The sequence below is a fragment of the Mus caroli genome, unplaced genomic scaffold (genome assembly GCF_978045245.1).
Source record: "Mus caroli unplaced genomic scaffold, Mus_caroli_1 scaffold_5, whole genome shotgun sequence".
Lineage (NCBI taxonomy): Eukaryota > Metazoa > Chordata > Mammalia > Rodentia > Muridae > Mus > Mus caroli.
The window spans coordinates 41,697,703-41,725,087 of NW_028227260.1; the positions used below are offsets into that span (position 1 = coordinate 41,697,703).

General features: G+C 35.7%; 1 protein-coding gene across 3 annotated transcripts in view; it reads right to left on the reverse strand.

The window, feature by feature from the left end:
- Positions 1 to 27,385, reverse strand: part of Diaph2 (diaphanous related formin 2) — a 707,007-nt gene that overhangs the window by 619,559 nt on the left and 60,063 nt on the right. For 2 of the 3 annotated variants that reach the window (XM_021152792.3, XM_085838035.1), the window contains 2 exons: positions 25,452 to 25,556; positions 20,329 to 20,349 (listed from right to left, as the gene is read on the reverse strand). In XM_021152792.3, coding sequence (XP_021008451.1) covers positions 20,329 to 20,349; positions 25,452 to 25,556 — 126 coding nt within the window. The remainder of the gene's footprint in view (positions 1 to 20,328; positions 20,350 to 25,451; positions 25,557 to 27,385) is intronic. The other variant, XM_021152793.3, reaches the window with a different exon arrangement.

The following is a 27,385-nucleotide window of genomic DNA, read 5'->3' on the forward strand; positions in this document are numbered from 1 at the left end:
AATGGAAAACACAAGGGAGACACTGGTATTCATCTCTTTCTGCTTTGTGACTCTTGGTGAAATGAAGCAGCTACACATGCTCCCATTGCTACGCTATCCCATTACAAGGTATATCTTAAAATGTGATCCAAAATAAACCTTCTTCTCTATAACTGTTTTTTTTTCCCAGGACTTTGGGCACAGAGATAAGAAAGGTAATAAACAGAAGTTCTAGGTTCTTCACTTATTGCTCTACAAGATGAGTGTAATATGTATATTAATTTATGACTTTTTCAGTGAAGAAACAGAAATACAAAGAAAAAAAGCAAACACAATGAACATCCATCATTCTGTACATGATGGGAAGTAAAATAAAAATGGATGACAAGTGAGAGCAATCAATCTCTTTCTATTCATCAGTGGCTCTACGGTTTCAAAACCAGGTTTACAAGGAAGCTTTCCTTTAACAGAAGCTGAAATACAGTCTAAACTGGATTACAATTGCTGAAAAGAACAGAGTTTTTATTATCTTCAGTAAAATCCTATGGCTGATGAAACTATCACTGTATAGCAAAATTAGTTTGCATAACAGGTAGTGGGCCCTGTAGCAGCAACATTATAAAGAGATTCTATTACATTATATTATGTTTATTCATTGACAAGTATACTTTTTTTTCAAAGCATCCAAACTCATTACTAATAATTTAACTAACACCTCCTTGGAGCCTAGTTTAAAGTCACTTTCATTTCAAAATCTAATGATACCAAAATAAAAAACATTACCAGGCCCCCACACACAGGCCTACTTTAAAATAGCTAAAACTTAAATAAATAAATTAACATTGAAATGAACAAACTAAGACTAAGTCTCCAAAGTTACATTAAATTTACATACTATTGAAATTATGTTTTTATAACAACTGAAGTGTTAAACTAACTGCAGTGTACACTTTCATACATATCAAAGAATTCAAATTATCAAGAATATTCCATCTAATATGATAGAAAAAGTATCCCCAAACCTATGTGCTATCCAAGTGGTCCCAATTTACAAGAGGATTATATCCTTAAATCTGTTTGTAAGTCAGCTGAAGTTAAAAACAAACAAATAAAAATAAAAGCACTGGGACATCCTCCCAATAAAATAGCTTAACCAAAAATAGTTAATTAACAAGTCTACACAGAACAATACATTTCAGCCACAAAAAAAAAAAAAACAAAAAACAAAAAAAAACAAAACATGTACTATGGTAAAACAAAGTATTAATTCCTGACCCCTTTGGAAATGGTGGCCAGAAGGATGGAATCAAGAGAAAACCTTGCACACTGCTGTTTGTGAGTGTGTGTGAGGGGTGGGGGAGTCTTTCTAGCTTTTATTACCACTAAGATAGCAAAGGCAACAATGACAGCGAGTTCTAGCATCATGGAAGCTGGCTCCCTGTCTGTAAATGAGCAATCAAGTATTGCTTGGAGAGAACGCAGCAAGAAAACCATGGAGAGTAGTAAATACCAGCAAACAAGCCCTTATTTCACAGCTCTGTGCTTAAAAGTAAGGGATAATAGGTTTGCACTTCATTTATGACAGGGAGCTTCCACTACTAGAAATTCCTAGAAGAAAAAGGAGCCAGCTTGCATTTGTTGCACATTCTAACATCCATAAATAACTATCCCAAGCTCCTATAGTAAATGGAGTAAGCCTAGCAGCTATCCTACTAGAGTGCCTGGGGAGTATATACAGGTAAAGCAATTGAGAGTTAAGAGATCACTGTCAAGCACAGCTGACCTTGGACAAATTAATTATCTTCTATAAATTTGAACCTCTTGAACTGAAGATAATGATGATCATCTTGTAAGATTACTTACAATGAGAATAGGAGGGATTCATCTGTGAGAAACGTGTATTTCCCACAATCCCTAAACCACATAGTAAAAAGTCAGAAAGTACTATTGGAGAGTTGCCTGACAGGCTGTGAAAGGGACAGAGTTTTGTATAAACAGCCATCATTCCCCTCCCAGATCATAAAGTAAACTGCCAGATAACCAAAGACATACATTCTGCAAATATAAAAAACTATCTTCCCTCCCCCAAGGAATAGCACTAGGAGTAAGGAGCCCTTTATCTCCTGAATCACATTTCCTTTTTTTCCCCCGAAAATCTTAAGCTATCCATTCTTCATGAAAATGAAACTTTTTAAAATAATATATATCTTATTGGTAGCCAGTTATTCCATTTGAAAATAAATCTCATAAATATTTGTGTGAGGTTACGAGAAAACATGAAAAGTATGTCCCAAATCATACCAAATATTTCTGGTACTGTATTCACTTGGCATAATTACTCTTCATGCTTTTAATGATATTAAGTTCTGAGTAAATCAAGGATAGCAATTTTTCCATGAGCATGCATAAGAAGAACCAAGTGCAATGGTCCTTTCATTCCCTACAAAAAGGGATCCATAGTGTATGCTCTGTACTTGGAAAATACTTCGTTAAATACAGCGGAAGGGAACTAAGCAATCCTGATGGAAACTTTTAGAAAATGGATTACACATAGGCTGCACTGCTGAAGAGTATAATGAATATCCCCTTGATGGCACCTCATCAAGATCAATTTCTATTCTTTGTAATAATAGAGTGATGCCCTTCAAAACCATTGAAGACTGAAGTACTGCTTTTCTCCCTGAAAAATAACTAAAGACTACTATATTTTTTATAGTTCTTCCTTCTCCTGTTACCTGTCACATCTTCCTGTCAATTTGTTTTTCTTTTCAAAGCATAATATTAACTCTGTGAAAGGTTGAATTGACACCCACAAGTCTCTAAGACACATTAAGTGTCTTCATTTCCGGTATTTAATTTGGGAGGGGAGAGGAACAGCTGATAACACTATAAATGGTTGAAGACTTAGTTCCTGGTAGTAAGAAGGGAGTCAATGGGGAAAATGGAAATAAATACCATAATTTTCTTTCCCAAAGCATTAATAATGTAAAGACAAAGTGAAAGAAACCTTTAAAATCAGCAAACATGTTAGCCCAGGAAACCACATGAAACATGAAACAAAGGTGCTTTTTCTATCAGTCACCATGGATGTGTGTGTGTGTCTGTGTGTGTAGGATGTAGGATATGTGATATTTAAAATTATAAAATTATAACAATATGCCAAGACTTTCTGGAACACTCTATTTTTCTTTCCTTTATTGTTTTCATAGTTGCTGTCATTTGAATATCCCTACTCAACAACCAAAACAAAGAAAATTGAAGTCTGAATAAAAGTCAGTATAATATTATATGACTCCATAAAAACTATCAGCAAGAGTATGTCTAGCTGACTCTTTGCAAGAAGACATGGAGTAGAAGCAAGCATATTTTTAGCAAGCTTTAAAGCGTTTGCTAGGGCAGTGGGAAGTCAGGTATGTTCACTGTACTCATAAAGCTTAACTAAGGAATTCAGCAATAATGCAAGTCAATGAACAGGTCCTTAAATCATCAAAGCATCAGAGGCGCCGCTAATAAATAAGAGAGGCGTTCATCTTTCTGTTTAAAGATTAAGCATATGAGTAGTTTAAAGTACTTTTTTAAAAATGGCATACATTACAGTTTAATTTTCTTAGCAACGCTAGTAGGCACACAAAGCCATACTGGCCTAAAAAGTTCATAAAATAAACTTAAAGCTATCCTCTATGGAAGGTTTGCTTATATTTGGCTAGAGTGTAGAAACATGGATTTAGAGTGAATCCCCAGTATTCTAGCTAATAAGGTGAGTATCACTACGGGTGTTTATACAAAATTAAATATTTTAAGATTAAAACCTGTTTCACATTGAATAGTCTGCATTTTTCTAAATGCTATACTAAGTACCTATGTAGCACTCTTTAAAAAAAAGATGTATGTATTTATTCTAAGTACACTGCAGCTGTCTTCAGACACACCAGAAGATGGCATCATATCTCATTACAGATGGTTGTGAGTTACCATGTGGTGGCTGGGAATTGAATGCAGGACCTCCGGAAAAGCAATCAGTGCTCTTAACCTCTGAGCTATCTCTCAAGCCCAGAAGAGTGTTAATTTAAAAACAAAAACCAAAACTAAAAACAAAAAACCCTTGGGTACTGTCTTAGTTAGGGTTTTACTGCTGTGAACAGATACCAGGACCAAGGCAAGTCTTATAAAAAGCAACATTTAATTGGGGCTGGCTTACAGGTTCAGAGGTTCAGTCCATTATCATCAAGGTTGGAGCAAGGCAGTATCCAGGCAGGCATGGTGCAGGAGGAGCTGAGAGTTCTATGTCTTCATCCAAATGCTGCTAGTGGAAGACTGACTTCCAGGCAACTAGGGTGAGGATCTTATACCCACACCCACAGTGACACACCCATTCCGACCAGGTCACACCTATTCCAACAAGGCCACACCTTCAGATGGTGCCACTCCCTGGTCCAAGGATATACAAACCATCACAGGTACTGACTTTCTTCTGGCCTGCCATGGCCATGAAGGTCACACATGTATTGTTAATTTTTTTTTTCATTCCTGGAAGAAAAGACCTTTGTACATGACCACTCCCAAGAGGAAGACAATAAGGCTATCAAGCCATGGATTCTGCTAGGACATGCCTAGGGCTTGGCTTTTCCCCTTGATAGATAGATAGATAGATAGATAGATAGATAGATAGATAGATAGATAGATAAATAGATCATCCTACAGTAACAAAATGTAACACTCAAAAAGCTAAATCCTCAATCTTTTTTGTTGTTATATTATTTATTCACTTTACATCTTGATTGCAGCCCCCTCCCTCCCTCCTCTCCTCTCTGTCCCACCCTTACAAATCCCTCTCACCAGAAGCCCCCTTTGGTACCACCCTACCTTTGGAGATCCAGTCTCAGCACTCTTACTCTTATAAGTCCTTTTAACAAATCTCCCAAAGTGGACAGTCTTGTTAATACTTATACCTGTGATACATGTGGGTCTGTGGTGAATACATATGAAATAATGAAAAACATTTACACTTTGATCTGCCTCTTAAAATGCTTCCTTTAGATATTAATGGGAGGTTTGGAAAGGTATGCCAACAATAAATTCATGTTGACTCTTCATACAAAATCTTAATAATCATCCGCTACTTACAATGTTAACAATGGGCTATTTGGTGATAAAGAAACAAAAGTACAGTCCTGTTACATATGGATCTGCAGTACTAAAAGAACCCTCACACATTGACACTCCGTGTTCTTGGAATTGTCAGATATAAAACTAGTCCATGATGGACATTACCAGTGTTCCTGACATGTAATCTCAATTGCACAATTTACATGGGTCTGTCTCTTTGGATAATAACAAAGATGTTATCTTCCTACAAACTGTAAGCCATATGAGGCTCATTCACTGCATGTGGTGTGAGCTTTGCTGAAACTTATCAGCTATCAATGAAAGTATCAAAACCCAATGCAGAATTTATTACGAATACAAATAAAATCCTAACCTTCAATGAGATATAGTAAATAAATCATTATAATTCCACATTACACGTATAAGAAGCTTAAAAGAGGTGAACCAACAGCACAGACAACGAGCATGTGCCTGATGATCTTAACAATAGATTCCATAAATGATAGAAAACAAATGTGTGCCAAAGTGCCAAAACGGCAACACCTGAGAGGCAGACTGAACAACATCTACAAGATTACAGTTCCTACCTGTAGTTTAAAACAATCATGCATTTCCTTTCAGCTCTAAAATTAGAAACAAGAATTTATCAAGACAAAAGTTTACCTGGTACAAAAGCCAGTATGATATACCCTTTGAAAGCAGGTGCTACCATCATAATAATTTTAAAAAAGATTGATGAAGGACAGGTTATATAGCCACAAAAACATGTCATTTTACAGTCCCCTGGATCCAAAAAGCTTCCTACCTTTAAAGATGTGTTTTGTTTTATTTGGCATTATATTGAAAACAGGCCTAATTTTTCAGCAAATTTCCATTATACCAACAAAAAATAATATTTATAGAGAAGAAATAAATCTTGAAATTCCTTTTAATCACTTCATTAAATTTAAACCTCTTTATCTTAAAAATGACAGATTTTTTTCTTTACACAGAAATATTACAATCTCCTATCTTTGAGGATTTCAAAAAATATATTAGTTCAAAAATCCATTTCTTGGTTCCCACTGAGATTTAAATTACCTGAAACTAATAGCCTCACTGCAAGAGTTCTATTCCATGGCTTGTAAGTTGAATTCACCAGCATGACATCTATGTTTTATATATGTAAATTCCACAGGTTTACTGTAAATTCATGACATTGACAACAGTGGTTTCCTAAAAGATTGGTCCTGCCACTGAAACAAATCCACAAACTGAGCCAGGAAGCACCCATAATTTCTCTCCCTTGCCTATTTTATCGTGGCAATCATGGAAAGAATAGAGACAGTCTAAAGCAAGAAAATCCAAAATAGCAGCTGAAAGCAGTGTAAACTATATGAAAAAGAAATATTTGCACATAAATCAAAGGAAGCAATAAGGCTTACCTCATGGTACATAATAAAAATTTATTTTATTACAGAAGCTACTGTTTGCATTCTAGCTTCAATTATTACATTTTCCAAAATTTGGCATGGAAATTATGAAAAGACAATTTACTAGCAATAACATATACAAAATTGGCCAGATTTCTCTGTCACCTTTTCAATTCTTCTTAATTTTATAAGAACCATAGTATGCAGTAAGAAACATTAAACTGTGACTGAGGTAAATCAGTGTCATCAGATGCAAAAGCACAACCTAGGGAGAGGGCTTTCAGCTTGGTGCCTTCTCACTGCCTATCTCCTCTAAGTATCTATTTCTTCGGTTAAATAACCATGCAAATAAAATACATTGAACATACACATTGGTATGGTATTATTTGTCAGTTGTATCTGCCACTGGTTACTCTCAGAAAATCTGCTTACAATCACAGCTATTCACACAGATATAACTAATTCCAGTCTTTAATTACCTAAGGCCCCTGTCTCTGCAGCACTTTAATTACTCTCTGGTAATCAGGTAGACACTTGAAGGCAGACAACAACTTCTTCAGAGATTATCAAGGGGCTATTTAATTCATTACAGCTGCCAAATTCTTGATGACTACCACACTCACTAACTTATATATATATATATATATATATATATATATATATATATATATATACTAAGGAATGGTGTACGATTTCACTGATGGCAACAGGAGAATTTAGAACCTTTCTGTAAAAAGGGCCCTCTGGGTACAATGGTATCTTAGATCAATTGATTTCTTCAACTCAGTCTTCAAAAACACTCAGGTTTCTTCAAACTTTGAAAAGTCTTCACTTCTTCCCTTGTAGCATTCAAGGACTTTTTCTTTGCCTCCTCTGCTTGCTCTATTAATTCTAGTCCATCCTCATACTATTTTAGATACATTCTTTCATTTTTTTATTCTTGCTGCTCTCCCTTCCAAAAGAACCTGAAACTCTCTAAGGTTTGGCTTGTGCCTCCAATGTAAAGACTGCTAGGCCTTGAGTATCTGCCACTCCATCACCCATGCTGAATTTTGTATGTTGTTCTGATCATGTTAGGAGGGCTAACCTATGGGAGGTAGGTCTATTCTCAACCACTGGTACTCATCATCTAAAGTCATCTGACAGTGGTTCTGCCGATTTACACGAATGCCACAGCCATGGTACAGCTAGTATTTCCAAAGTCTCTATTTGAAATTATTAATTTATTCCACAGTAATTCCATATCTCCTGTTCTTTAAACTCATGTCTATCACATCTTCTTTTGACATAGACAATTCCCCTTCAGGGAGGTTTGTAAAGTGATTAGTTAAGCTTGGTTTGGATGCATTATTACCTCTACTTCATTATTTTCAAACAACATGATATTTAAAATATTAATAGTCAATGAAATTAAATTTTACTAAATTTGTTTAATTATGTGTACTTTAATTACACTGCTCTTTTATATGGGTTTTAAACATGGCTTAATGGATGAAGAACTTCTTCCTAAATATCAAAGGTAACAATACTAGATTACATGCTAATCAACGTGCCATGCATCTACAACAAGAAATCAAAGAGCAAATTGTGAGTGAGTATTTTGTGTATGTGTTTGTGAGTGAGGCAGGAGGGGAGAAAGAGAGGGAAGAGAGAAAGAGACAAAGACAGAGACAAAGACAGACAGCCACAGAGAGAAACAGAGAGACACAGACAGTCAGACAGAGAGGAAGAGGCACTCCTGTGGAGGTTAAAAAGCAGCTTAGTGGAGTTGTTTCTCTCCTACTACTAGACAATGTACAAATAAATTCAATGAGGTTGTAAGGTTGTAATATGGATTTTATCATGTTAATAAAAACAAATTACTTACTTATAATGATATATGTACTCTTCCCATTTCTATATTATTTTGGTCAAATGAGAAAATTCTGCATCTATAATTATGGAATCTATGCCATTATTTGCAAAGAAAACTGGTTCAGAATATTAAAGTCCAAATGGCCAGAAAACAGATCAATAAAGCAAAACAAAACCCCTACCTAGATTCAGTACAAAGTGAGATGTTTTAGAAAAAAAAAATCCTAGGAAGAAAAAACACTTTCATTCCACTGGATACAGAAAATGTGGTACATTTACACAATAGAGTACTATTCAGCTATTAAAAACAATGAATTTATGAAACTCTTGGGCAAATGGATGTATCTGGAGGATATCATCCTGAATGAGGTAACCCAATCACAAAAGAAGTCACTTGATATGTACTCACTGATAAGTGGATATTAGCCCAGAATCCTAGAATGTCCAAGATACAACTTCCAAAAGACAAGAAAATCAAGAAGGAAGACCAACTCGTGGATATTTCATTCCTCCCTAGAATAGGGAATAAAATATCCATGGAAGGAGTTGCAGAGACAAAGTTTAGAGCTAAGACGAAAGGATGAACCATCCAGAGACTGCCCCACCCGGGAGTCCATCCCATAATCAACCACCAAATGCAGACACTATTGCATATGCCAGCAAGATTTTGCTGAAAGGACCCTGATATAGTTGTCTCCTGTGAGGCTTTACCAGTGCCTGACAAATACAGAAGTGGATGCTCACAGTCATCCATAGGATGGAACACAGGGCCCCTGTACTGGCTCGTTTTGTGTCAACTTGACACAGTTGGAGTTATCACAGAAAAAGGAGCTTCAGTTGAGGAAATGCCTCCATGAGATCCAACTGTAAGGCGTTTTTCTCAATTAGTGATCAAGGGGGAAAGGCCCCTTGTGGGTGGGACATCTCTAGGCTGGTAGTCTTGGGTTCTATAAGAGAGCAGGCTGAGCAAGCCAGAGGAAGCAAGCCAGTAAAGAACATCCCTCCATGGCTTCTTCATCAGCTCCTGCTTTCTGACCTGCTTGAGTTCCAGTACTGACTTCCTTTGGTGATGAACAGCAATATGGAAGTGTAAGCTTTATTCGGAATAAAGCCTTTCCTCCCCAACTTGCTTCTTGGTCATGATGTTTGTGCAGGAATAGAAACCCTGACTAATATAGCCCCCAATGTAGGAGCTAGAGAAAGTACCCAAGAACTGAAGGGGTCTGCAACCCTTATAGGTGGAACAACAATATGAAATAATCAGTACCCCCAGAACTCGTGTCTCTAGCTGCATATGTAGCAGAAGATGGCCTAGTTGGCTATCATTGAGAAGAGAGGACCTTTGGTCTAGCAAACTTTTTATGCCCCAGTACAGGGGAAAGCCAGGGCCAAGAAGTGGGAGTGAGTGGGTAGGGGAGCAGGGCGGGGGGGGGGGGTAGTAGGGGACTTTTGGGATAGCATTTGAAATGTAAATGAAGAAAATATCCAATAAAACATGCAAAAAAAGCACTTGCATTCCAACACATCTATTTTAAGGTGTTAGGTTGAAACAAATCTGTCCGTATACAATGCACTATTATAATTGCGAGTGATCTGAATATGTTACTCTAGGACATTCAGAAACAGATGGACGGTTGCTAGGGACAAATGCCTGACCAGTGTGTATTATAGGGTCTTATAATCACACAATAGCTTTCAAAATTATTAAGGAATAAGTAGCTTTTATTGTTGCACAGACATAAGGCCCATAACATAGATGGAAAAGAAGGAACTATTTCCAGATAAGTGTATCCATCCTCAGAATCAAAGCTGAAAGGGCTAGGAGTCAATTTTTTTCAATAGATGCCATCCCTATAGGTAATTAACTCTTACAGAGACTATGTCTTGTGACTTTGCCTTATAAAGCCTGTTTCTTAACCTTCTGATATATACATAAAGCCAAATGTAAATATATTTGTGTTTATAATACCCCTCTCTCTTCTAGTCTATTTTCTCACTGCTTTGACAAAATACCTAAAAGAAGCAACTTCGGGGAGGAAATACCTATTTAGGCTCATGGATTGAAATGGTACAATCTATTGGAGTAGGCAACTAAATTGGTTGGGTCCTTGGTGATGAAAGCAGGAAGCCTACTTTCTTTTTCCTTTTTTTTAAATTTTATTTTATTAGATATTTTCTTTATTTACATTTCAAATGCTATCCCAAAAGTTCCCTGTACCCTCCCCCACCCTGCTCCCCTACCCACCCACTCCCACTTCTTGGCCCTGGCGTTCCCCTATACTGGAGCATATAAAGTTTGCAAGACCTAGGGGCCTCTCTTCCCAGTGATGGCCAACTAGGCCATCTTCTGCTACATATGCAGCTAGAGTCAAGAGCTCCGGGGTACTGGTTAGTTCATAATGTTGTTCCACCCATAGGGTTGCAGACCCCTTCAGCTCCTTGGGTACTTTCTCTAGCTCCTCCATTGGGGGCCCTGTTTTCCATCCTATGACTGTGAGCATCCACTTCTGTATTTTCCAGGCACTGGCATAGCCTCATACGAGACAGCTATATCAGGGTCCCTTCAGCAAAATCTTGCTGACATATGCAATAGTGTCTGAGTTTGGTGTCAGCCTACTTTCTTATAGAACCCAGAACCACCAAACCAAGGACAACACTGCTCACCATGGATGGAACCCTTGGACATAAAGGATTAATCAAGAAAATGCCCTATAGACTTGCCTGGAGGCCATTCTGATGGGGGCATTCTCACACTAATATTCCCTCTTCCAAGATATGTCTATGTTGACAAACAAACAAAAAACTAGTAAGTACTCCACTGGTCTTTTTAAGCCAATCCTTTAAGTTAGTACAAAATGTAGTGGGTTTCATTACATATATGTCAGTATATTTCATTTTTATTTTATTCATTTCCTCAGCTTTCTTTCCCTCTCCTCCTGGTCCCCTTCTTCTCATCACAATTGCATTGCCCTTACAAAAAAAAGAAAGAAAGAGAGAAAGAGAGAAAGAGAGAAAGAAAGAAAGAAAGAAAAGAAAGAAAGAAAGAAAGAAAGAAAGAAAGAAAGAAAGAAAGAAAGAAAGAAAGAAAGAAAGAAAGAAAGAGAGGGGGGGTAATGTGGATCTTTTTATACTTATGTTTCTTCTTAAATAATGAAAAAGTTCTTAAGTACTACCAACAATCTGAAATTACTGTGTTAGAATCTTTCTCATTGCTCAGTTTCTATGATTGAGTTTTAGAAAGTTATTAAACCCCTAATTTATAAAGTATGTATAAGCAAAAGAGTTCAAAGTCAGCAAACAAATGATGCCATGGATGAACAGCTTAAATATGGATCTTTTCATATTTGGACACAAAATTAAGGATAACACCCACAGTTGCTTATGCCTTTTCATAAAGAACTGACAGTAAATACAATCTTTAGCCAAGGAGCAATGTCAAAAATGTGTGATTTTGCAGAGGATAAAAGCATAATTGGCTTCTAAAGAAGACATTAAGTAATGAAATGAATGTATAAATGCATTATCAGCCACACTTGTGGCTCAACACATTTCCTTTGAAATATGTATTAGGAACTACCATAGGAATTATCTCTTTAACTGGTTATTACTGTAATGGCTTAAATGCATAGCTTGTTTGACAGTTTACAAATGTTTCATAACTCTATCAATATAAAAAATTACTTATAGAGATATGGGCTAAAGAAAGGTTAGCCTTTTATCCCAAGTCACTCATGCATAAAAAGTAGATCCCTGATCCAAACAGGTCTTCAAGTCCATGGCCTATAATTTTTTCAGTTAAACATTAACTTTAATTAGTAATGTTTAAATAAATGTCATGTAAGCTCTCAAAAGACAAGGGCCAGGTCATAGTCTACATTTGACATATTTATATACTCTAGGCTGTAACAGAAATTAAACAATTAGGCATCCTTTTGTTCAACTGTTATAATTTCTGCATTAGGCATTCATATAGTATACTAGGTTTCCTGTAAGTATGACTCACTGTATACAACATGCTGTGAGCAAACACAATCAGAGCAAACTTCAAAGGGAACAATCAGGTTGCTTCTAACTGATGTGATGAACAGCTATTTTGGGAGAATGTTAGATAATGAGGAAAGGGTGAGGTGGAGGGTGGACCCTTCTCAGTATTCTTCACCCCTATCTAATCTGAGGAAGGAGGGTATTTGCATAGACACACCTACACTCTGAGTAAAATGAGAAAAATACATTGAGACAGGGTGGGTTATAAAGGAATTCGTAACAATTCTCAGGCCCCAATATATAGACTATGCCTCTACCAAGAAAAGAAAAGAAAAGAAAAGAAAAGAAAAGAAAAGAAAAGAAAAGAAAAGAAAAGAAAAGAAAAGAAAAGAAAAAAAAAGAGAAGAGAAGAGAAGAGAAGAGAAGAGAAGAGAAGAGAAGAAAGAGAGAGAGAGAGAGAGGAAGGAAGGAAGGAAGGAAGGAAGGAAGGAAGGAAGGAAGGAAGGAAGGAAGGAAGGAAGGAAGGGAACCAGTGAAAATGACAGCTCTAGCAGGAAAATTTGAAACAGAAAAACCTGAACAACCACGAAACCTTCAAGTGCTCTAAAAGTGCTCATTGGTGATAATGAGAAAGTGTTGTCAATGTAGAAAAGTAATCAAGAAGAAACATACTTAAAACTTTTATTTTTATTCTAAGAAAAAAAGACTTTCTGATGTTGGACCGCGTCTCAGAAGAATAAGGACTGTTTTTGAGAAGCATTATAAAATAACTAGCAGACTGCCAGTTTCAGTTCATATGCAGTTCAACTTCAGTGAAGTTATAAGAATGTAGTGATTCAACAGAGGGATCCTAATTATTTAATGCTGTTACAGCCTAGGGTATTTGAAAATGTCTAAGGTATACTAAGACATGGTCCTTGCCCTCTGAGAGCTTATAAGCATTTTAATTAAATATTATTAATTAAACAAAGCTAATGTTTAATTGGAATTAATTATAAAAGGCAAGAGTGCATAGGAAAGGTGAACATGGATGATATAAAACTCAAAGGAACAATAGTTTATCTCTTTAAGCATAGAAAATCTGGCTTCAGAATATTATAGGCCAATGTTAGAAATGGAATTGTTTCTAGTATATATTTTGGAACCCTAATGCAGCAGTATTTGTTCACTTTTTCCCTCCCATTAAAGTTACACAGTGTCATCTGTTTACCTGCATGAATGTTGCCAATTTGCAATATGGCAACTCCCAAAACGCAAGGATTCCTCCTGCTCAGTCCTGTGGGCCCGCAGAACAGCAGGTGCAGAGAGGTCCTGCATTGCCTAGAATGCAGCCGCTTCTCCATGATAGGAATAGATTAGAAGTTATTCTAAAATGGAGTATAGATTTGAATAAGATCTTTCACAATAAATGATGAGATCCTTGGCTTGATATTTAGGTTTTGTTGTTTTGTTTTTGTAACCAAATGCTAGCCAAATGCTTTGCCACTGAGCTAGGTTCCCAGACCCTCTACCTCCTTATCTAAAACAAGCCAGCTTGCATACTGTTAAAACATTAGAAAATGAGAAAGTAGCTGGTTGTTTCCCTAATGAATGTGAAATTAGGGAAGACTAAAATGAGTATTTTAATAGTGTTTGTGCAGTTCTTTAAAAGACCTCTTAATATATGCCACCATTCAATAGACTCGGGTCTTCCTTTCATCTTATTAACAAATGAGTTTTTCTACTTTATAGTTAAAAATAATGGCATTGATTATTTTTATTCTGATTGAATTTAGATTTTTTTAATAAGATTGTTACCACCATCAAAACTAAATCTTTTACAGTAGCAAATATTCTAAAATGTCTATTCGTTAGAAAACCACAATCAACTTGGGGTACGAGAAAGCAATGTTTTATCATCATGAAGCGACTATTTCAAGCTCCAATATTCAATGTTTTGTCTCCCCCTTCTGGACTACCTAATTATAGAAAGGGGAAAAAAGGAAAACTAAGATTTAATCTTTCATTACAGAATATATTCAAATAATTGCTATGACATGAGTATAATATTAGCATGAAGTAATCATTGAGATACTATACTGTTAATAAACTAATAAAATGCAATTTAATGATAGAATAACAAAACATAAAAACATACTGCCATGCTTAGTGTAATTTTCTGGATACTACTAGTAATAGATGGTTTACATTCAGGTACACAGCAAGAACATTTGGGCTCACTTTGAAACTGGCCATCTCATTCTCTTGACAGGGTTTCACAGTGTGATGCAGACTTGGCCTCAAGTTCCTATGGTTACTTTTGTCTCCTTGGCATTATTTTCTTTACCATCCTGATCCTAGAAACCCACTGGGCTCTACTTTGGAATAAAAACCCTGTCGACCACTCAATTAGTAAAGGTGGTTCTCACATACTGATTAGGGATAAAAGTAACTCCTCTATTGAGCCTTCACTATGATGAGTCTATTATATAGACTGTGATCATTTACAAAGGTTAAAAAATGGGACTGTTTATACATTTAATATTGCCTATCTGAAAGACAACACTCCAGACTATGCAATTATGCATCACTGTTCTCTATGCCAACCCACTCAGTCATTGAGATATACACAAAGCCTGCTGACTTAGTAAAGATGTCTGGGCTTCAGTTTATGAGCTAGTTAAAGATATTCAAATGACATGTGAGCTCTTCTCATCAGCGAGGTACAGAGAGGATATTTTAAATAGTAAAAGCAGTAATCTGCAACAGTGAACTACATTCTAAAAATCAAACTGTGAATGCTATAAAACTAAAGAAGTGTCCTCGCATGGTTAGACTTTACTTCTGCTTTTGTGATCTTAGTCATTTCTCCTTGATTTACGTGTCTAACTGAACTCATCATCTCGGACTCCAAACTTGGTCTGGCTCTTGACTTTTATATTTTAGCCAGCCATGCTTGAAATTTCTGTCATTATTGAAATACACATCTCTTTTGCCCTTTTTATTCCTTTATTGGGGCTGATACAGTACACATCCGGTCTTCCTTGTTCTCTCATCTATATCTTCCGTTTAGTTCCTAATAACCATACATCCCAGTTCAAATTCATGAGACCACTGTAGAAACCACCTCCTTGATCTCTCTTCCTTAGTCTAATCTCTCCAAAATCTAATACTATATGAGCACTCCACAGGAGAAACCTCTGATTCTGGTATTCTAAGCCTCAAAAATGTTCAGGGTCCCCCAGTAACTACTCAACTAACATGTCCTTCATTCAGCTCTCCTAAAATGACCACAGCATACCTTTCCAAGCCTGGGAACTGCTAACTATGCTTAATATATATTTCCATCACTGTAACTAGCTCTTGGTATTGGTTATTAAATGGCCCTTTCTGTCCTTTGCTCATTTCATGCTACCCACAGTGTCCTCCATGCTATTCTTCAAACACTCCATACAGATTTCTGCCTCAAGGCCTTTGCACTTGACAGTGTCTGTGGCTGCAAAGCTCATTCACAGACACCTTCACGGCTCTCTCCATTTTCCCTGAGTTCTCTGTCCAAACATCACTTGCTCACAGAGCTTGCCTGTTTAAAACAGCACACTGCGGATCAGTCTGCTTTCTCATCTTGCTCTTTTTTTTTAACTGTTTTCCTCCATAGCACTTGCCAAGACCTGTCATAATATTTGATATGTGTCTCACTGTCTGTTTCCCTAACTAAAATGTTAGCTCCATGAGGACTACCTGTATAGTTTATCATTCTAGCACTACAAGGAGGTCTAGAAATTAAGATCTGTATATTTAAATGGTGGTTCTGAGCACTGGTTTTCTACAGGCCCCACCAAGAAAAGTTGGAAACAGTCCATTCACCAGAAAGAATGACCTGCCAGTTCCTTAAATGGAGCCTGAAGGCAAAGCTCTATATGAATACTTCGAGGCTTTTGTTTCCTTCTCTTCTTTTTTTAAGTTAGAACACTGATATTTGAAAAGTGAAGACAGAATCAGAATGAGATTGGTTCTCTCCCCCCAATTTTAGCCTTAAAGGGGAAAAATTCGTTTTTCAACTTTCATGTATTTTATTTCATTATCACTGAATATGTATCTAGATTACTATGCAAAGTCATGCATTATGGACAGAGGCTCTGGTGAAAAAACCAGGCATAGCACCTGGTACATAACAGGTACCTAGTAACTTTGCATTTAAAAAAAAAAAGCAGTTAGGTGTGATGGGGTATGCTTTTAATAGCAGCGCTTGTGGTCATTGCAGAAAGATAGGGAGTGCAAGCACAGCCTTGGCTACCTACATAAGATCATGTCTCTAACTACCCAGTTACAACGAATGAATGCACAAAATTACACTTTTTTTCTGCTAAAAGTCCCCATTACATATTCTAGCTGGCCATGAACTCAAAAAAGATTTGCTTGCCTCTGCCTTCCATATTCTGGGCCTGCAACACCATGTTTGGCCCTAAGACAGCCATTGAATTCTAGTCTTTTCATAGGTAAAACAAACACTTCTAATGTTTCTGTTGCTACCCTAGGCATTGAATTGTTTATTATATTTAATTGCCTTATGTTTAACCTTGTAAGGTCTAGTCATTATATTTCTATTTCTTAATGTATCATGTATAATCATGTGAATTGTTCCTTTTCCCTATATAAGAATGCTTACTTTTATATTTGTGGATAAGCTATTCCTGGCTTGCAATGAAATCAAATCAATCATTTTAACTGTTTCTAAATCTGTTTTATGCAATGTGTTACTAAACAATAAAAACTATTTTGGTTCACAATGTTCTACCACACTTATTTAGAACCTACACACACACACACACACACACACACACACACACACACAGCCATCATTCAGTTCTCCCTCTGCCTGACTCTAAATCCTTTGCTACTTTCAGATAGGTAATAGAAGACACTTTGTCATTTTTCACTTCATAGAAAGAATCTATACAAAATCCTTAACTATTTTAATGTCTCTTTAAAATAAATGTGTCAATGTTAACTTGACACATTGGAGGTTTCTGTTGTTGTTTTACTTTTTGTTCAAAGCCCAGCAATAATCCAAAACAAGTAGCACACAGCTTCCAAAACAGAAGCAAAGAATTCTTCTAACATTCAGCAAAATCCTTCTCAGGATTTGTGACCCAGAAATAATTGTATTTCTATCTTTGAATCTACATATTGTATACTGAACAAAAAGAAAAAAAATTATGGTCTTAATTTCAGTTTACACTGTAGTCATTATGCTTTATGTTTTTCAAATCATGTTTAATAGATACTATATTGAATGAAAGAATAAATGAGACATATGAATGAAATGTTTGTTTATATTTTAAAAATATCAAATATAAATAGTCCACTAAAACTATCCTGAACTTGGTATTTTCATCTCACAATGGGAAATCTGAGCTTCATATATGATCTATAAATAGCTCACAATCAAGATCATACAGGTCCTATGTAGTCTCAAACTAAACCCATTTTCTTATGTGACTTCTAGAAATCATAGATCTGTCCTGTGGACACAGAAAGATAGAACCAAACAATGATAGAGGTTACTGTTCAAGTGTGGAAAGTACTATACTGTAAACTTGGAATGACATTTTTTAAAAAGCTCTTAGGAATTTGGTCACAGAAATTACCTAATAGGAAAGAAATACATATGTAAGAGAAAGAGCTACAGGAATTCTAGTAAGGTGAAAATAGAAGGTGGTATAGGGAATCAGAATTAAGAAAGGCTTTACACAAAAACTGTGGAGTAAATACCAGCAGAAAAGTCACAAAGCCAGAATCCATATAACCTGGGGATGAAGTTGTAGCTATGCCCCAATAACAGGCAGCTTTCAGATTTGCTTTGTAAAGTAAAACTTGTAAATATGAAAATTGAAAAGCAGTACTGATCGTGGGGAAAAAAAAAAAGAAAGAAAGAAATCAGCAGCAGAATCTCAAATGCTATTATTTCAGCTTGCAATCAGCGTTACAGAAACAAAGGGAAAAGGCCAGGCAGACCTACTTCATTATATATTCCATGTTTCCAATTTCACTGGCTCTTCCAGCCCTCATTTTTTTAACTAATGCTACAATCTCTAAGTAACCACAATACATAAATTAGTTATTTGAAAATTCGACTGTCTACAGCACCTCTGCGAAATTTCTACCTGCTTATTTTATCCGTAAAAATATTCCTCCCACCATTTGAAGATTAATGTGCCCATGACACAATAAGCCCTTCTATAGCTGTTGTATAACTGGGGTGATTTTATACATTGTTTGTTCATCTCTCTCTTAAGCTGCAAAATAGAATATAAACAAAAAATTTCCATAATGCATCCCACCTACTTCTAAATTAAACCTTCCTTATTTCCTGTAGAAAGGATTCCTTAAGTTTACTCTTCTTTGTAGCAGAAGCTGACAGCTCAAATGTGAGAAACAGATGAAAGATCAGAAAATGACCATGAAACAAGATGCACTCTGGATCATAGCACTTATGAAAAAACATTACCATTCAAAACACTGTAGAAACCACACACAGTTGCTGGTCTCTTACTTTGCAACACTGACAATATAGCCTCTTTTGGTTCTCTTTCTGTTCTATATACCTCTCTGTTGTCATCTGTCTTCATCCCCTTTAGACCTAGTTTCTTGAGAGCAAAAGCTATATTGATTGGCAAAAGGAGGCATGTAAAAGATTTCTTCTAAAATGTTAAAGAAAGGATGCTATAGGATGGAAGCACTTATCTGGGACAAGTTCACCTGCAACATGAATGTTAACCAAGATTGATACTTAGGTACTTGCTAGGCTACCAAAGAAGAAAAGAATACTCTAATTAAAATGTATAATATGCTTGATTTAGAAGGATTAAAGAAAAGTTTCTTTAGGCACTGCCAAGTATACAGATAAAAACAGGAACACACCAGAGGATGCCTTCTTAAAGGAAGAATAAGGTCAGAGAGATGGCTTGGTGGGTAAAGGTGCTGGCCTCCAGTCCCAACAACCTGAGTTAAAACCTCATGATGGAAAGAGAAAAGTGACTTGTGCAAGATGTCCTCTGACCTCTACACATGTGCCATCACACACACACACACACAATATATATATATATATATATATATATATATATATATATATATATATATATGCATATAGTATTTAAAGGAAGCCCAGGTGAGATTATAAAGGGAAATTGGGAGCCATTGGGTGGAAGGAAGTAACATGTTCTTGCAAACATGTGTAACATCTTCCACTGAGAGGAAGGAAAGGAGGAAAAAAAGAAGAGAACTTTCAAAAGCAAAGCAAATATTAAACACATTTTCTATGCTAAATACTTCATTTCTGTGACTTTAAAGATGTTTCAAATTCTATTCTCCAAATAAATGATACATACTCAAAGAGTGAAAGTAATTACAAGTAGCTTTGAATTACAATGCAGGTGATGTCGGGCTTGCTACAGGGGTGTATTAAAAATGTAATACCCTAAGTATAAAATCTCTAAATGGTAGCAACAAAAAGAACCTTAAAATATAAGTTAAGATGATGAGTTCAACTTAAATACATATATCTGAAACTCAAGGAAACATTACCCCCCCCAAAATCAGAGGCATTACCTACCATCCAACAAAACCAGGTCATTGCCTCAGTTTCTTTCATCAGTGTGATATCAAAGTAAGACATAATAACAAAAATTTGTACAACCAGAAGACCAATGCTTTAGGACCCTGTCCCCATCCTGAGAAACAGACATGTAACACACAATTCTACCCAAGTAACCTAACATAATTCCCAAGGTATGGGCGACAGAAAAACAAACTTCTCAAACATGCTCCAAAACTATAAGAAACCACTTAACAGAGCTAAATTTTAATTACTTGATCTCAATATTTACCTTAATAATTTGTAAGACTATACAGCAAATGAAACACCAAACCCTAAATATTGCATGCAACAGTCACAAATCCCCAAAACAAAAGTTTACTGCTAAGGGGCAAGCACATGTCTTGTACTTACCAGAACTTTACTTCCAACTATCTGCATACAGTGGTCAACGAAGAATGGTGGTGGGGTGAAAAAAAGTAGCAATAATATTAGTAATCAGAAGCTTTTGCAAAAGTTAAGTGTTTAATAAATTGGTGACTAACTTGTTATACTAACACATGTAATGTTTGAGATCTTGAGACTAAAACAAAATACAAATATTAGTGTGTGCCACATTTCAAAATCTATAGTCTAAAGACTAAGGGGAAAACAATATGATTTGGCTTTTCATGCATTGCAATCACTCTACTGTTCCAAGTATGAAATTTGTTTTCTATATGATGTGAAGACAAACAATATACTTTATCCATAAAAATGCACATAATACAGAGAAAACAGTTCAGAATTTCAAGAGATAAGACAATTTCTGAGGCAGTATTCTGTTTAAGGAAACAACAGGAAACTCAACATAAACATAATCTATGTCAAAATCCAAAGATAAGTCAAATCAGTTATTTGATCGAATATCGAGCAGTGTACTAAAAACAACTAATTCACCATTGAATAATTTTCATTTGATAACAGTAATTATCATCAAGATGTGTTAAAATTTTCAGCTAGTGTTTTAAAACAAACATTAATTTTAACTGAAAGCCCATTAAGTATCCTGGCTTAGTGAGATATCACAAGATACAAAAAGATAATGGCAGCTTCCAAGTAAATGATTTCATAAGAATCCAAAAAGAGAAATGATTTAGCAATCCAAATGATTTCAGACTCTCCAAAAAAGAGAAGCAAATTCTTTAAAAAGAATTAACACCCTGTTTATAAGCAGCAATTATTTAGATGAATAAAAATCTTCTTTGGTACTACAACAGTCCTCTGAAATGAAAGATACACTATTGACATAAATTATTTCCTCCTACCAAAGAAGACAGAGGTTATATTTGTCCCTTGTTTCTTTATCACAGACATGGGACCAAAAAGAAAGAATGAGAGTCTGTGTTAACAATTAAGACAGGTTCATAGTCCATGAAACAACTAAAATGGGGCCCATTAAAGACCTTTTAATGATTCATTTAGATTGAAAAAAATTTCATTTAGCTAAAGCACATACAGAAATACATGAGATTCATTAGTCAAGAGAAGCATGGAGAAAATAATTTGGTCACATCTTTTACCACATCCATCCATGGATGAAAAGGACCTGATGAAAACTTATCTAATAATGGTAAGAAAAAAAAAAAAAAAACAACAGTCACTATAAATGCATATATATTGACATGTGTACTACAACTTTCAACTACTTCCTATATTTGTTAAGTCTACAAACCTGTAGATATAGTCGATATAACCACTTTATTTTATATTGAGATTTTTTTTGAAACTGCTCAATGCCTCACATGTTGTGAAAATTGTAATCAGTCATGTTCTAAAATCTCAATTTCAAAAGTACTCATTAAAATTAGAAATAAACTGCTTTCTGCATATTGTCATAAGGATGAGGAAATGTGGCTGCCTAATGTGAGGTGAGTAACTTTTTCTCATGAGTGCCTGCATATGCTACTAGGTATATGCAAGATTTTCTCTATATCACCAGCATAGTGTGCTAGGTAATCATTTAGTAGGGCAGCTTTAACAATACTCACAACAGCTTTTCATTTCTTCATTGCACCTTGAAACTATAAAATCTTTGTTATTTGTAACTAAATAATCTATGCATGCCAGCTCCCATAGGTCAGGTCTACCCTCACCCCTCCTACAATGACAAGCATTTGCCTTTCAGAGCAATAAACACAGACTAGGCTCTCCACATACATATTAAAAGTTCACTCAACATGGAGTTACTCAATCTGCTATTCCTTTAATACTCATATAGCTGTCAATTATTGGACATTATATTAGGTATGGGTGGAGAATCAAACAATAGTTTTACATCAACTTGTGGTTTCCTTAATATCCTCCTAACCAACACTAATTGTAACATAATTAATGATGCAAAATCAGACTTGCTTGTTTAAGAAACAGGTTCTGACACATAGCTGTGTGTTGCATCATCATCTCTTAATGCCCTTTCCTAGCAAGATGACTCTTTCTCACAGCTCACTTTTTCATTGTTTAAATCCCATATAAAAGAACAAGAGCAGTTAGTTAGAGGGGAAAATGTAGTTTTACACTAAAATTTAGCTATAGTCCTCCTATATCTTACATGTGGCACGGAACATTTTTCCACTTTAACACTGGTTTTACTTTCAGATGGGAACACTGACTTTTTATAAAGACAAAACCTTTTTATAATGTGACAGGTACCATCCTATTTGCATTAAATGAGGAAACATCTTTAATGAGTATATCAATACATAATGAAAAAGTAAAAATGTATAGGGCAGGCAAAGCATACTTAACACCTTATGTAAGTCAGACAGCAGGGCAGGAACCTAAGCTCCACACGGGCCAACAGCCACACATTCAGTGATAATTGGTGAAAAATTGACTGTCAAGATGATGAACAGGTAAAAGCATTGCTTCGTATTGAATATTATTGCTCAGTGAATGGCAGCCCTCTTATCTTTAAAAGGAAATTAAGTAAACAATTTTCATAGTTTTAATGATAGAACACAGTACTAATTACTGTTTCTCCAAGGTGAGAAAGCTTCAAAACATGCCTGTCAGTCAGTTCTCTTCCATCAAAATATTTGGTTCATAAAAAAAAAAAAAAAAAGATTGAAAAAATCTACAGTCTTGAAATTTTTGTAATGGAATAAGAGCTAACAAGTATACCAAATGAGACAAATAAAGGGCATTGAAACAGTAGAACTAATTTTGTGGCTACTTGAAATGGAAAATTTTATGTCTTATAATACTCCATTTCTACCATTTGAATGAAGCAGTTAAAATAAGCTCTGAGCTATCCTCTTCACTTCCTCCGCCTTTATCTCTATCTCCTAATCTGTCTCCAGTGGTAGAGACAAAATCCAAAGCTTTAATGGGTTAGGCAGGTGCACTCAATACTATGCTACCGCCTCAGCCAAACTTTCTTCCATTTCAATATGAAAATAAGCATAAGATTTAAAACTGTACATTTCTTTCATCACTTAAAGAGAACACAGTATGAACATAAATTAAAATATGCTGTGCATAGATAATATGTAATTATCTGAAGGTCAAGGAATGAGAACATCATATAATCTTCATTATAGTCAGTCCCACTTACCCAAACAATATCAACAAATAAGCCAGAGATGCTAACAAATCCCATCATTAAAGCACCACATGATTAGTCATATATTATCTCCACTTTGTACTCAGATCTAGTTATATAGATTTGCCAGTGTACTTGCTGTTAGGCATTTAAAAAACAACACTGAATATATGTGTCCTACATTTCCTAAAGCTTTTTACTGGGAACAAAAACTTGAGTGCAAAAACGAGAAGAGATTCATCAGAATTTCAAAGTAAAAACCCTATGCATCACCTAATTCCATTGAAAAGGATGCTCATGGCAAATTTCACTTATCACTTGAAACATATTTCTGCCTTTGGATACCAGAACCAAATTAAAAAACATGCTGTTAACTCTGCTCTGGCAGAGCTGCAATGCATTATGTTTAAATAGTTCAGCATTCAGATTTAGCATGCCTAAAGTACAATATAGAATCAATGCAATTGCAAAATTCAGCAGTTGCTACTGGAATTACACTGCAAAAAAGTATGAATGAGATAATCAAATAATCTTAGACTATACTTCTACAGTAAAGAACATTTTCTTCAGTGGTCAATGGTTTAAAGTGAAAATACTTTGTTTTAAATGCATGTGTACAAATGAAGATAAACTCATGTATCTACATGTAAATTGTGCATAAATATGTATAAAACATGTATCTATACAGATACATACAGTGACTTCATGAAATCTGCCATTGAAAGTTCTTTTCAGAAATACAAAATATATATTTTGCCACAGCAAAAGTGTATTTTTTCTACCAAAAAAAAAAAAAAAAAAAAAACTCAAACATGAAGACTACTTTTCAAAGAAGCTTAGAAGGAGAACAAAAATGAGTGAGTTAACTCTATTAAAGCAGTAAGGTTTTCTTGTAGACAATAAAGTCTTTCAATAATAAATCATGCATTTAGGTTTTAAATTTATACAGATTTGATTAAAGTTCCTGGTGTATATTTTCCTTTACAATAAAGTGAACTTTACCACACCAAATATAAGTCAGCTAACAGTTTACATTCAAAACAAAGCCAAATATGAAAAAAAATTCCAAAAATTAGATGCTTCAATGTAAACTTAAAGGTAGCTATGCTGTTTGCATTTTCTTTTTTATTCTTTTTTTTTTTTTGAACTCTGGGTTTTAATTTTTTATTTCTTTTGCAAGGACTGGGTAAGAATAAGCCATATTCTTGCCCAGTGAACTTGCTTTGGTTTTTTTTTAATTTTTAATATTTTTATTACATATTTTCCTCAATTACATTTCCAATGCTATCCCAAAAGTCCCCCATAGCGCCCCCCACTTCCCTACCCACCCATTCCCATTCTTTTGGCCCTGGCATTCCCCTATATTGGGGCATATAAAGTTTGCAAGTCCAATGGGCCTCTCTTTCCAGTGATGGCCGACTAGGCCATCTTTCGATACATATGCAGCTAGAGACAAGAGCTCCGGGGTACTGGTTAGTTCATCATGTTGTTCCAACTATAGGGTTGCAGATCCCTTTAGCTCCTTGGGTACTTTCTCTAGCTTCTCCATTGGGAGCCCTGTGATACATCCAATAGCTGACTGTGAGGATCCACTCCTGTGTTTGCTAGGCCCCGGCCTCGTCTCACGCTGTTTGCATTTTCTCCCTTCAACTCTGAAATTTTCATGTAGCAATGTGTATAGTAAGCAGATGGACAGCACACATCACTGCCAACTTTTAATAAGAGCAGAAAACCTCTGCCCTCAAATTCATTGAATTAAGACATTTCCATATTGGTCTCTGTTTACAATAATGGATCTCTCATGTCTAATGAATAGTTCAGCACTGAGATAGATTTTATATATATAAGAAATATAATTGCACTGAGGCAAGAATGTAAAAAGCTGAGGTTTTTTAAACTTTCAAGCAAACAGCTAAGTTCATTCTATTGGTGCCTGGGAAGTGTCTTTACTTACAGATTTGGAAGTAGCAGAAATATACTGGACAACCATCTCACGCTTGATGGAAAAATCCTTCTTTCGCAAAGGAGCTTTCTTTTCTTCATTAAGGTTCATATCTTCCTGTTAGAAAGAATGTGAGGATGGATGGATTACTGCTTAATTGCTTCATAAGGGATTAATGCAATTAATATTTATCAACAAATTTTTAGATAGTTCATTATTTCACACTTGACATACCATCATTTTGTATGTATTCCACACATACTCATAGCTTATATTTCTATTTAGCTAAACACTGAGAAGAAAAATATTTTTAAGCTAGGCTATAGAACACTGGTAGTTTATAACAGATATGTATTATAGAGTCCTTGCAAAGCCATGCGTTTATCTCAACAGCCAACACACACACACACACACACACACACACACACACACACACACACACACTCTTTAGCCCATGCTTCCAAGTACTACTGTTACCCATGAAAACAAATAACACACAAATTTAATAGGATATATATATAACATATTCATGTCTATACGTGTGTGTATTCACCAAAGAAAAAGTCTCAGAAAGTTGCTATATATTACAAAGAAAAAAGAGGTAATATAGCTGAGTATGTGTGTGTGTGTATGTGTGTGTGTGTGTGTGTGTGTGTGTGTGTGTGTGTGTGTATGTATGTACAGAGAGAGAGAGAGAGAGAGATGAAAAAGGAGAAAAATCTAACAGCCGAAGAGCAGTTAAAAGATTCCTGTTGGCAACTGTCATTTTTGGCTGTCCAATGTCACTTAGGCATGCCCTCTACAGTTTAATGCATCCACATTTTCAGTTTCACATAAAATTGAGTTTATAAAAACTGCATTTGTTTATATCCCTTACATATAATTTCAGTACAAATCTGTGGCTTGGCCTTTACCAATGAAAGGCATTTATAAAAGGTACAAACTCAGAAATGAACTATGTGAAGAAATATGTCTTGAACATGCCATCCATCTTGTTGGTATGGGGGACAACAGAGATGACGTAGATAAGATAAGGAACCAATGGCAGCAGCCACTTTTTTTTTTTCTTTTAACTTAGAAAGACCAATTGGTTCTGAAGTGGCAACAGCTCCTTAATCAGACTATATTTCACTATGTAGCTCTGCAAGCAATTCTTATAAAGCCATCTGGAGCCTATTGCAGCAACATTCTTGATTGAAGAGCAAACTAATATCGCTTAATACTTAATCTATATTTAAAAATCCAGAACAGGTATTCCTATGCTCAAAACGGTGAGATTGTGAAGCATTTCAACTGTCAAGCTGAAGAGGATTGTAGCTGGATTGAAGAAAATGACCTTAAGAACCAAGCAAATATGTTTTGAAGTCTGAATTCTCTCTAGCCAAAATATACACCCCAGCTGCAATTTATCTTCAGGTAACATCACTTAGAATCTATCTCTCCCACTCTCAATCATTCTGAGACTTTGAGTTCATCTTGAAATAGCATATATCTACTCCCTTGACCTTGGATTTTATGATGTGGTGGCTCTTACATGTAATATGTAATTTCATACTCCCCACTATGTTATACATGATGCTGTTCCAGCTTCCACTTCTTACTCAGTAATGTGCTGCCTCACACTCAATCCGCTTCTGTCCATTCCTTACACTTTAAAACAATGATCACCTACTAAGCCTGCTACAAGTTTTCCCGCAGAGCCCCTACTATTAAACAGAAACCATCCTGTTCTTCCATATTACGTATATCAGTACTTTGTCATAAAACTATCTGATCTGGCCCTTGGTCCTATGAAGGTTCTATGCTCCAGTATAGGGGACTGCCAGGGCCAGGAAGAGGGAGTGTGTGGGTTGGGGAGCAGGGGGAGAGGGGAGGGGATAGGGGGTCTTCAGAGGGGAAATTTGGAAAGGGGATAACATTTGAAATGTAAATAAAGAAAATATCTA